General features: G+C 42.5%; 1 protein-coding gene across 2 annotated transcripts in view; it reads left to right on the top strand.

Annotated features, from left to right (window-relative positions):
- The first annotated feature begins 3,263 nt into the window (after positions 1-3,263).
- Positions 3,264-12,849, top strand: part of SCAF4 (SR-related CTD associated factor 4) — a 47,445-nt gene continuing 37,859 nt past the window's right edge. Inside the window, exon 1 of one of the 2 annotated variants that reach the window (XM_082220718.1) lies at positions 3,264-3,502. In XM_082220718.1, coding sequence (XP_082076844.1) covers positions 3,473-3,502 — 30 coding nt within the window. In that variant the 5' untranslated portion in view covers positions 3,264-3,472. The remainder of the gene's footprint in view (positions 3,503-12,849) is intronic. The other variant, XM_082220717.1, reaches the window with a different exon arrangement.

Below are 12,849 nucleotides of genomic sequence, written 5' to 3'. Positions count from 1 at the left end.
TGCTGACACCAAACCCTACATACATTAAGCAAAATAGAAATATCACCACCCAACCCCCCCATCTCCCCCCACCCATTTTCTTCCTAATGTCTCAACAAATGAAACTGATTTGTAAAAATGTTACATGGAAAAAATATGAGAGACATTACACATACTTCTGTAAATCAAGAAACTCTTTAATAATAAAAAAGAAAAAAAACATTTAAAAAACCATGCCTACATTCTGAGAACCTAAGCAACTACCTGCCAGTTGCTAATGTCCCCTTCTTGAGCAAGATTCTTAAGCAGGTGGTTGCTGATCAGATAGTGACTCAGCTATACAGCAGCAAATATAACATTTTAAGTGTGTTTTAAGTGCATTATACAAATGTGACACTAGATGGCGATGGTGAGTTTATGGGAAAGTCAATATATTTTTCAAAACGCTTTTTTAAAAAAGCATTTACACAGCATTTTTTTATATATGTCTAGATTCCACCCCAGACACTTGTGGAGGAGACTAATGTGGGCCTGCTTTTGGCACAGAAACTGCCCTGGTTGCCTTTTCGGTAGTGCTGCCCACCCTGTGGACAGCAGTGGAGCATATGCCCGTGCTGCCCAGGAAGGGTGCCTCCTGAGGGTGGCGTGGCACGGAGGGTGCCCTCCCAGGTGCAGGATAGCCACTCAGCACACCTTGCAGCTGGCAGCAGAGCAAGCCCTTACCTCAACGGATCGGGGTAGGCTTCGGAGTTGTGGGTGGGTGCTGCACCAAATGTCACCCCCTCAGTGAGGTCCGTCCCCACTGCCCCCCTTCCTACGCCCCTGTCTGTGGAACGCCCTCCCATCAGATGTCAAGGAATTTAACAACTATCTGACTTTTAGAAGACATCTGAAGGCAGCCCTGTTTAGGGAGGTTTTTAATGTTTGATGTTTTATTATGCTTTTAATTCTGTTGGGAGCTTCCCAGAGTGACTGGGGAAACCCAGCCAGATGGGCAGGGTATAAATAATAATACCTATTATTATTATTATTATTATTATTATTATTTTATTATGACCTGTCAGTAGTAGTACAGAGGTACTCTATCTCTGTTAATGTTTCTCATACTATTAGTGGTTTTTGATACCATCTGATGTGGCATCTGAATATAGACTGCATTTTTAATCAAGGCATATATTGGCTTATATCTTGATCAGGTTCCTAAATTAAATGGGCTTAGATTTTCAAAAGTATTCATGCCAGGCAGACCAGCTGCTTAAGAAAACACTGACAGTGTTTTTCTCCCAGACAAAGGGCCCCCCCTTGATTTATAGCAGAAAACAATTCTCAAAGTCGTAAAAGCTGGAATTACAGACTGAGTGAGGACACTGACCCTACATGTTATAAAAAGGGCAGAGACCAAACATAATTAGGAATGGGTAAAGTAAAATAAAACCATTAAACTTGAGCCACAGGACAAAAGGCCAAGGGCACATGGGAAAAGGGGAAGAGGCTTTTTCTCCTATTTTATTTTGAGGCTGTAAACTGTTTCTTCCTTTTTACTTTGAGGAAGTTTATCCTTTTAAAAGGCTACCTATGTTATGTATTAAATATATTGTCTTAAATGTAATTATGCAAAGGATTTAAGAAATGCTAGATTTCATATAGTTGTATTTAGCCCCCCTTGTCAGACAAGAGACGCCAAACGAGCCCTCATGACAGATGGCTGTCAGACCTTTGTTTAAAGACCTCCAAAAGGAGATATTTCATTGATGATGCATGAGAATATGAACCCAAGGTCTCTGACATCTGTTCAAGATAAAATTTTAAAATTATTAACCATCTGTTTTGGAGGGCAAGGAAGACAAGAGGTGAGCTGGTAATTAAGATTCCTTGTTGAGACACATGTAAGATATATTACTACTTATTTGTCATTTATAGATGTAACAATATATAGCTCTTTGTGTTCCATATAAGGACAGGAGGATATGGGTGTATCTCTTAGAATTAATTATAGCAATCAGCCAATAGGAAATCCAACCAGGCTGATTGAACAGAGGCAGCCACAGGAGGAGCAAAGGGGGCTGGATTAAGGGAATATAAGTGCTGGCCATAATGGCAGGAGGCCAGGCCAGAGCTTGGTAACCATATACCACTGTGCCTCTTATTTATTTGTCTGACAAATAAATTATTTTTTTAATTTCTCTGTTGCTGCGTTGAATATTTCATTCCAGCTAAGCGTTAACCACAAGCAGGGTGCTACACTACCATGGTTTCTTCCTGGAAAGCCTATCCGAGTTGTGGGTGGGTAGAACTGCTTTGCTGTGGTTCCAATCCTGCTTGGTTGGTTGTCTTCAACGGGTGATGCTTGGGGAGTGCTATTCGGCACCATGGGGTCCCTTGTTGTGGAGTCCCTCAGGGTTCAATTCTATCCCCCATGTTGTTTAATATCTATATGAAGCCACTGGGTGGGGTCATGCAGAATTTTGAGGTTTGTTGTCAGCAGTGTGCTGGTGGCACACAGCTCTACCTTTCCTTTACATCTGCAGGTGTGGCAGTGGATGTACTGGACCGTTGTCTTGCCTCAGTAACAGACTGGAAGAGTGTTCTGATTAAAGGCTCCCTGTTACATTCTGCTGACAACTAATGGAAACAAAGCATGAGAGTCTGACACGTTGCTTCTGAACCCATTGCATTTTTAAGGCAGTAAAACCTCAATATGTTTAGTTCTATGCAACTGCAGCTATACCCTCCCAAGTTTGAGTAATGAAAATGGGGGCATTTATTTATCAGAAGCCCGTCATCTTCCTATGTCACAGTAGGAACACTACTCCCCTCAGCTGCTGTACACATTTCTTAAGGCTCTTCTTCTCCTGCTCTGCGTTGCCTTCTTATGCTTGCAAGGATACCTGGGGAACCACGGTTGCTGCTTGCTTCGAAAACCCACCCTAGCCAATATTGACTTTTATGGGATGAAATGGGCAACACTGAGGCTGCATTCGCGTTTCCTTTGGCACAACGTCCAGACCCTTTTCAGTTAAAGCGCGGAGGATTCACTCGCTGCCTTTCCCAAGACTTAGAGCGAGGTCGACGTCGGGGAGGGGGGGGCGGAGTGCCCGGAAACAGGCGAAGAAAGCGTTGGGCACGAGGCAAAAGGGCGACCGCTGTCACGTGGGCCTCCTCAAGCGCACGCGCGCGCGCTTGTTCGTTGATATGCCCGGCTCCGGGGGCGGGGCGGGGGTTTGGTCCGCTGCTCTCCTTTCTTCCGATGGGTGGCGCGCAACCCGGAGGCCTGCGCTATCCCAGGGTGCTGTTCGCGGCGTGGGCGCCGCCGTCCCGCTGAGGGGGAGACAGTCTGCGCGGCTGCCTCGCCAACGAGACGCGCTGCGGGCTGCCGCCAAACGGACATGTTAGCGCCGAGGCCCTGAAGGCGGGAGGCCAACGAGAACGACGTCTCGCCGCTTCCTTCGGGGCTCCTCCGCGCGCGGTAGCAAGAGGCCGCCGAGCCACAGCCATGGAGGCTGTGAACGCCTTCAACCAAGAGGTGGGGACGGGGCCCGGCAAGGGAGCGCGGGACGGGTAGGCCCCGGCTGTTGGTGGTGGGGGGTTGGGAGCGGCTGGCGACCGCTGATACCGCTCTGGAGCCTGGGACTGGAGGCCGGAGTTCGCAGGCCTGGTCTGAGGCGGAGCAGCTGACGGGAAAGAGTTGCCAGCGCCCTTCGGTGTGCGGCGGCCTCTCCTGGGCCCGGCGTGTGGGCGGCGGCGCTGCGTCGGGTGACGCGGGGCTTCAGGGGTCGCTTTCCCCTCAGCCCCCTTCCCCTCCGCGGCGCACGCGACTTCCCTCAAGCTCGAAGGGGGCCTAAGAACTTTCGCCACACTTCCCAGGTCCTCTATCCCGGGCCCGGCTGCTGGGGAGACCCGGCCGGGCTGTTTAAGGTCAGCCCTGTAGGCCAAGGGAGAGGCCGGGAATGGAAGTAATGCGCGCGTGCCGGGTAGCGCTTCGCTGTAGGTGGGGAGGAAGGGGGCCTAAGTATCTTGTGCCTGTGTGTGTGTGTCTGTGGGCGAGGGCGCACTTCGAGAAGATCGCGGTGCGGGGTGGCGGCGGCGTGAAGAGGAAGTTTCTGGCCTTTTTCTTGCAGCCATTTGATGATGAAGATCCGGGACGTGCGAAGAGATTAGGCGTCTCGAGGGCATGTTATTTCCAGCCCTATTACGCGACCCATCAAAAAGTTTTGTTTTTAAAGTTACCATCCCAACTGTTTCTGTGATACTGTGCGAACCCCTTGCGTGGCAGAATCTAGCGATGAATAAAGCTATCCCACTGATTATATCTTAGATAACGTACACAGTTTTCAAATTATCATGCATATGGCGCGAGTGTGAATAGAAGATCCGGAAGATTTCCCCCTTCTTTTCAGGACTGGTTGTGGTGGGCAGGAAAAGTGAGGGAATTGATCTCAAGGAGCAGAGAGTTCCTAGCCAACATCAGAAATTTGCTTTTTGAAGGTAACATTGGGCATATTCTCACAACAGAATGCCAGAAGAATTCCAAGCTGAAGTGTCTGGTGAATCGCATTGAAACTGAATGGCTGCTGCTAGTGTTTTAGTGTATTAACAGTTGACATTCATAAAAGTCTGTTTCAACGGACTAACATTGCTACTTCTCTAAAAGGTTTCTGTGTACTGCTATGGTATTCTGGAAAATGGATACAAGTGTTATTAAACTACATAAAGATTGCAGCAGATTTACAACTTAATGTGATTTCTGCTGCAGATAACCAGATAAAGTGTGCATAAATGCAGGTTTACATGGACATAAAGTAGACTTTAATGTTTAAATCACTGTATATGCTTTTTGAACAGAAAACTCTGTAAAGTTTGCTCACTGTAAATGCTTTTATATTTGGGCATATCAATGGCCTTCCAGTTAAACATCCAGTTACGAAACTTAATGTTCAGAACTGAAAAAGTACATTAAGCTTCATAATATTGCCCTTCATTTAAGCACAGCATTATGGCAGCCATACACACCTCTGGTTGTCTTTCTTTGGGTCCTACACAACCCAATACGAAATATCAAAACAGCTATGCATAAGTGGCAGGTTCAGTTTGCCACCTGGGGCTTGTCCAGTACTACTAATTTGTCTTAACACAGACCTATAAATGCTCAGTTGCATGAAAAGTATTTTGGGTAACTTTAGTAGAACTTGTAGTGCATGTGCTGGGTGTGTATGGGATGTGTTCAATTAACAAATGGATTCTTTTCAGTATTTGTATGTAAAACTTTATAAATGCTATCATCATCAACTTTAGAAAAAGCATTATAGTTTGCGTAAGATTTCCGTAAAGAGAATGAACAGTTGCTTAATTGCTTGGGGTTAGTAAGTATTATTTCAGAGTGTTTTCTAAGATTACTGTATGTGAGCTCCTGAGATGAAGTACAGTGGTACCTCGGGTTAAGTACTTAATTCGTTCCAGAGGTCTGTTCTTAACCTGAAACTGTTCTTAACCTGAAGCACCACTTTAGCTAATGGGGCCTCCTGCTGCGGCTGCACAATTTCTGTTCTCATCCTGAAGCAAAGTTCTAAACCTGAGGCAATATTTCTGGGTTAGCAGAGTCTGTAACCTGAAGCGTATGTAACCTGAAGCATATGTAACCCGAGGTACCACTGTACTCAAAATGTTCAGCTAAGTGTTAGAATGGCTACTGCATCTTCATGCATTGTGTTATGGCAGAAAGCCAGGAAGTGGCTATGCTGACCTCTTTGCTTCACCTTGGTAGAGATCATAGTACAGGTATGTGGCTGCTATCTTCAGAGTTCTCTGTACTGCTCTGATATTCTGTGTTTAGATATAAATGGAAGAATGAGACCTGTGGAGCATCATTGTAGTACAAATGTAATGGAGAAAAAGAGAGACAAGAAAAATGCAAGCCATCGTGGCATTTTACATGCCCACATTTGAACATATATTGTGTAGGCTTTATCTTTCAGAGAAATAGTAAAATGATTGTTTCCCAAGTCCAGAATAAATAGTGATGCTTGGTAACTTATTCTTAGACTTAATCCTACTGGTTTGAGTGAAGTATAATTCTAATTGTACCTTGGATTGCAACTGTAGAAACTTTATGGAAAACTCCTTTCTGTCAAGGGTTGCCGTATCCAGAATATTGGAGCCGCAAGCAGTGTCTGGGTGGAAATCGGCTAAATGTCCAGGGAAATCTGGACGTATGGTAGTTGATGTTGGCTTTTTTTTTGCCGAGTTTCCTTGGGAAAGCTCAAAAATGTCTAATTTGGGGGGGCAAAACTAGAAAAAGAAAAAGCTCTACTGTGCAGATTTTCACTTTTTGAACATTTTTATAGCTTGTTTACATTTTAGGTCTGACTGTGGCCCAGATGCCATAATCACATATTTTGTGTTGTCATAAAGTGCTGTCATAAACCCTGAGAAATAAGGTATAAATTGAAAATAAAATGGAGCAGTAATGAGCTTAAAATTTCAAATAATTCAGATTACATACATATTCTAGCATCTGTTGTGGATTTGTGTTCTCTTTTCCATAAAGTGAGATTTATTTATTTACATATTGTGGGATTCTAAAGTTGGAGAACACCCGGTGATTGAAGTGCTTGAACCCCTACTCATTTCTAGATGTTGCTGTCCTACAACTCCCATCATTCCTGAATATAGTTAGGGTCTGATGGCTGGGCCTGATTAAAGCTGTAGTCTAAAACATTTGGAGGACATCTAGACACTATATTCCTCTTGGGCAGGGGTCAGCAACCTTTTCCAGTCGTGGGCCAGCCCACTGTCCCTCAGACCATGTGGTGAGCCGGGCTATTTTGGGGGGGAGGGGGGGGAAATGAACACAAATTCCTATGCCCCACAAATAACCCAGAGATGCATTTTAAATAAAAGGACACATTCTACTCCTGTAAAAACACGCTGATTCCCGGACTGTCCGCAGACCAGATTGAGAAGGCAATTGGGCCGCATCCGGCCCATGGGCCTTAGGTTGCCTACCCCTGCTCTTGGGGTAACAGAAATAGAATTAGGTGATAGTTTACTTGAAATCTGGATGCTTCTGGGGATGCTCGTATCTAACACACAATAGTAACAGAACAGTGGGTATTCCAGTGGTGATATCTGAAGGTACTGGTTTTGGATACTTCCTGCTGACAGCAGTTAATATAAGGTGCTGTAATATCTGTTGTATTATATATAGTGCTTTTTGTTAATACTATAGATAACATTTTTGTGCTGGGGATAAATATAGTTAGGATATGGTTGGCAATTGGTTGTTAAATAAATTAACACAAATGGTGTAGCACTTGTGGTATTGCAAGGTGGGGAAGGCAAAACCTATTTCCTAATTGCAACCTCTTCCTATATTTGCTATATTGTGTTTGTGGAGGTACTGGTTTGTTTTGTTCTTGTTTTTATTATGTACTTTGTGGTTTTATTCTGTGAACTATCCTGAGATCTTCAGATGAAGGGTGGTATACACATTTAATAAATAAAATACAAATAAATATTTAAAACATTTTCTGTTTCTTTCCTTATGCAATTAAAAAAACAATAGTTTTTGAAGCTTCAGTTGGCCCAAAATGCAACAGCTAGATTACTGGTTGGGGTCCATTTAGATCTTGTATAACCCCTGATTTAAGCCAACTGCACTTGTTGCTAGTTCATTTCTGGGCCTAATTCAAGGCACTCACATTAGTGTTTAAAGCACTAAATGACTCAGGCCCCAAATACCTGAAAGATTGCCTCCTTCCTTACAGACCCTCTTAGGTGCTGAGATCAGCAGGGTGATGGTGGCGGCCTGGAAGCTGTGGAACTCCCCCCATAGCGGTGTGTCTGTTACCTTCATTATACAGCTTCTGGAGAATGAATGCTAAAGAGCCACCTCTATCCTGGCTTTTGACATGAGTTGTATATTTTAGGACACACTTTATTATTGTTATTGTAAGTTGTTTTAAGCTGTTTTAAATGCTGTGTTTTAATGTGATCTGACCTTAGGGTGAAGGACAGGAAATAAATAAATAACAAAAACTTCAACCATTTTCATACCTAAATGTCCTCTAGCTTGTCATCATGTCTTGAACAGTCTTCTGTTTTCAGAACTGTGCCCTGTGTTCTGTAGGAAGTGAAAACCTTTGTTGAATAGTGATGATTTCCCATCTCTTAGGGCTTACTAAATATGTCAGGTGGTTTGTTTTTTTGAAACATCAGTAATACTTTGGTGAGAACAAATAGAAACTTTACCCCCTCATAATAATAGAACTCGAGTTTGAGCTGTAAAAGTGATTGACAGTAGATTTTGAACAGACAAAAGGAAGTGCATTTTCACACAACATTTTATTAAAGTATTAAATTCGCTGCTATCAAAAGTTGAAATGGCCTGCAACTTGGATGGCTTAAAAGGGCATTGGAGAAATTTATGGAGGACTGGTCTGTCAACAATATTTGCTATAATAAATAAATGACAGGTCCACATTTATGGGCAGGGTGGTTTTGAACACCAGTTACTGGGGAGGTGAGCAGTGGGTTAAGGATGTAGCTTTTAAGCTCTGCTTGATAGTTTGGAGGTATCTGGTTGTTTCTGCTTGAATACAGAATGCTGAACCAATACTAATACTTATGTGTTCGTGCAGATCTGCATAATACATTTAAAGCACATCCAATGCACATTTAAAGCACATGACTCTCCGCGGGATGCTGGGAGCTGTAGTTTCTTAAGGGTGATAGAAATTCTAGCTAGTTTTGTAGGGCAAAACTACAATTCCCAAAATTCTTTGGAGGAAGTCATGTGTGTTGCATGGACTTTAAAATATAGTGTGGATCTTCTCTTAGTATACTAATTTTGACTGTTCAAAATACTATATATGTCTTGCTTTATGTAATCCTTTAAAACTATAAGGGGGGGAGGGTACTCAGGGTGAATGGGAATATTATGGTACAGGACAGGTGACAGTTTAACCAGGAACTTCTGAACATAGCTTAGCTCTGATTATGCCAATATTCCTAGATTAGAATTTTTATAGAAAGATAGATAAAAAAACCTATATCTAAACCCTTACCCTAATGTTACAGAATATGTACTCTGTGTAAAAAATTCAGTAGATAACCACAACAGTAAATGAATAAAAAACCTTTAAGCATAAATAGTAAAAAAAACCCCAAAAAACCCCACAGTATTTCTAGTATCTGAAAACAAAAATAAAAGCTCACTGCTGTTGTTCAAAGGTTTGGAAGAACAGAAATGTTTTAAACTGTCACTGAAAACAGCTCAGTGTAGGAGCCTGCCTGAATTCAGGCAAGAGAGCATTCCAGAACCAGGATGCCACTGCAGAGAAAGCCCTGTTCTGGTTTCCAGCCAACCAAACTTCCACTGGTGATACTGCAACATAAAACTGTGTGTCTGGTGATCTCAGATCCAGAACAGAATATAATTGGGCAGGAGAGGTGTTCTTTCAGGTAGTTGAGCCCTAAGCTGGTTTGAAATCATAAAATTTATACACATTGATTAATTTAAAAAACCACACCTCAAAAAGCTCAAAGCTGTTAAAAAGTGTTTAGGGCTTTATATGTCAAAATTCATCATCAGTTAGACTATGTAACAATTGAAACAATTGTTTCAAGAGAGGTGCTAAATGACCCAGGGACACTGTCATTGTCAGTACCCATGCACCAGTTGGAGTTTTCAAACTCTTAAAAGGTAGCTCCACATAGAGTGCATTATGGTAGTTAAAGGTTCTGTAGGTTGTTTGGAGTCTTGCTTCCCTCATTAATATACAGAAGAGGAGGTAGTCTCATTTTTTTAGTACACTTTTTGCTGTTTGAATTGAAATACTGTAAAGCAGGGATGTCCAACAGGTCATTCGTGATCTACTGGTCGATCCCTGCGAGGTTTTGGTTGATTGCAGTCGATCGCTGGCCCCCTTCCGGCCCTGCACTCCATTGTTGGAGAATGGAAGACGGAGTTTACAAACTGAGGCTGTTTTCCCCCCAGCAATCCTTTGGTGAGTTTCTGTTTCTCTTTGACCGCAAAATGATGTAAAAACCTTGTGCCCTCCTCCCAAAGCTAAGCAACTTATGCATCCTGAACCCCCTATATACGGGGCTTCCCCCCCCCAAAGCTCAACATCTAGGGTAGATCAATGCCAGTTTTTAATTCTGTGAGTAGATCTCAGTCTCTTGGAAATTGGCCACCTCTGTTGTAAACTATCTTGTGTGTTCCTTAAATGGAATGGAATAAATAAATGACTTGTAGTTCTGCGTATGAGCACATCAAAAATGTCCTAATGAAGTAATCATAAGTGTGCAAAAAGATACAAAACGGAGTAAGGCATGGATTCAGGCAGAAGGAGCTAGGCAGAAAATTGGTGCTAAAATGTGTGTTGTCTAATTTCCTTCACAGTCAGTTTAACACACGTGTCTTCTCTGATGTCCATGATGCCAGTCTAATCTGGTTGTTGCTATAGGTTGTTCCACACTATAAAAAACCACATACCTTAGAAGCTCTAAAAATGAGCAGTTTTCTTCTACTTTGGCTATGAGGCTAGAGTGGTGTGCACCAGTGGAATTTATGTGGCTGGATATAAACTTCCAAGTCTCTTCAAAAAGAAAGTATTGCCACCAGAAGTGGGAATTATTTTTTCTGTAAATCCTTGTTGGACAATGCAAGCCCTGCCCGTACTACCAGTATGCTGTTCATGATCATATAGCTGAAAACTCAAGGTTGCCAGATACTCCATTACTAAATCTATTCCATGCATGCCCCAAAGTGAACTACTGCAACTGTCCTTTCATATTTAGTATTCAAAGAGCAGGAATTCCTTGCAAATCTATATTTCCTTAAAAATCATGTCATTACCTTCGAAACATTACTCCATCTTGTATCGCTTTTGGATTTGTGAAGATAGGACACCCAGGGCTGAACCAGGAAGTGGAAGAGCTTCAATCCTCACATATCCTTTTTCCTACAGTTGAGAAGCAAGCTTCCCCAGCTGTGATCACATTTCCTCAGCTCACAGACCAGAGGGCTTTTTTCTACAACAAGAAAGTTTGAATAGATCCTAAATGTACTCTCCAGACAATTCTTTTTCTGCAGCTGCTTCTTCCACTCAGATAAAATAATCCCTGACTCAGATGCATGCCCTCGAAAGAACGTAAGAGCCCTGTTGTATCAGTCTAAACCATCATTCTGTTTCTACAATGGACAAGCAGAATCCTATGGAAAGTCAACAATTAGGGCACAAGTGCAATAACATTCTTCCACTCATGTTCCCCAGCAACTGATATTAATATAAATGCTACCTCCAAGACTGGAGGCAATAGTCATCACTACAAGTAGCCATTCGTAGCCTTATCCTCTATAAATTTATCTAATTTCATTTTAAAGCTATCCATGTTGGTGGCTATCACTACACCTTCTGGTAGTGAATTCCACAAATTATGTATCTGCCGTGCAAAGAAATACTTCCTTTTTTCTGTTCTGAATCTCTCAGCTTCACTGGATGACCCTAGATTCTGCATCTAATACTGTACTTTGCTCCTCAGTGACTCACTCTTCTCATTCCTAGTGGTATAGGGTGGGTGGAGAAAGAGATTTCCTTCATGCCACCTTAGCATTGTGTAGGAGAGAGATTTCTTCCATTTCCCTCATCTTCCACTCATCTGAATATAGCAGTTTTCTTAATCTTGAAAGCTTGCTATTACAATGCAAGATTTCACTGTCAGTAGAGCAACAGCAGGAGAAAATGGAAGTCTATCTTAAAAGTATTAGTCTCACTAGCAGTACCTGGAGGAACATACTTTTGATACCATAACAGACACTTGGGGAATGTTGTTAATCCGTTTAGCTTTGATTAGGAGTATTTTCTAAAAATGTGTGAAAGTCAGAGCAGTGAAAACTAACTCAGTATTGCTGTTGCACTTGAATATGTACTGGCAGTGTGGTTTTTATCTTGATTAATTTGTTTAGTGGGGAACGCAGATGATTAACCCTCAGTTGATAGAAATACTGACTTTCAATCTGGGTTTGAGATTTAATGTACATCTAGGAAGTGATGCAAATAAACCTGGTGGAAGTTATTAAGCATGACACCATTTTCAAGTAAAAAACGGTGCACGTAAGTTATCAAGGTGAAGGATACCCTATAATTAAAGATACAAAACCTGACAGTATGTTGGAACTAAGTAACCCCACAGTTTTAAGAACTCCAGTATTGTACCATCGTATGCATACCATAAAGAAGGCTGATCGCCGAAGAATTGATGCTTTTGAATTATGGTGCTGGAGGAGACTCTTGAGAGTCCCATGGACTGCAAGAAGATCAAACCTATCCATTCTTAAGGAAATCAGCCCTGAGTGCTCACTGGAAGGAGAGATCGTGAAGCTGAGGCTCCAATACTTTGGCCACTTCATAAGAAGAGAAGACTCCCTGGAAAAGACCCTGATGTTGGGAAAGATGGAGGGCACAAGGAGAAGGGGACGACAGAGGACGAGATGGTTGGACAGTGTTCTCGAAGCTACGAACATGAGTTTGATCAAACTGTGGGAGGCAGTGGAAGACAGGAGTGCCTGGCGTGCTCTGGTCCATGGGGTCACGAAGAGTTGGACATGACTGAACAAAAATGATATATCACCATAGCAGTGCAATAATAAGTAATTACAAATTACATGTAATAACAAAAACATTTTAGAGAACTGGCAATCATAGTACATACTGCTTGAGCAATATATGCACCGTCACGTTTTGCAATGGCGTGTGTAGGACAGAAAAACATTAAACATTGCATAAAACAGCGTGGCTCTGATTTTCTGTCATTGCATTCACTCCAGAGATGACACATTTCTCTGTAGATGCTAGCAATGGAAAGCAG

Source organism: Podarcis vaucheri (assembly GCF_965113315.1).
Source record: "Podarcis vaucheri genome assembly, chromosome: 4".
NCBI classification, from domain to species: Eukaryota; Metazoa; Chordata; class Lepidosauria; order Squamata; family Lacertidae; genus Podarcis; species Podarcis vaucheri.
Note: the sequence above shows the minus strand (reverse complement) of the source record. Positions and strands in the feature narration are given on the sequence as shown.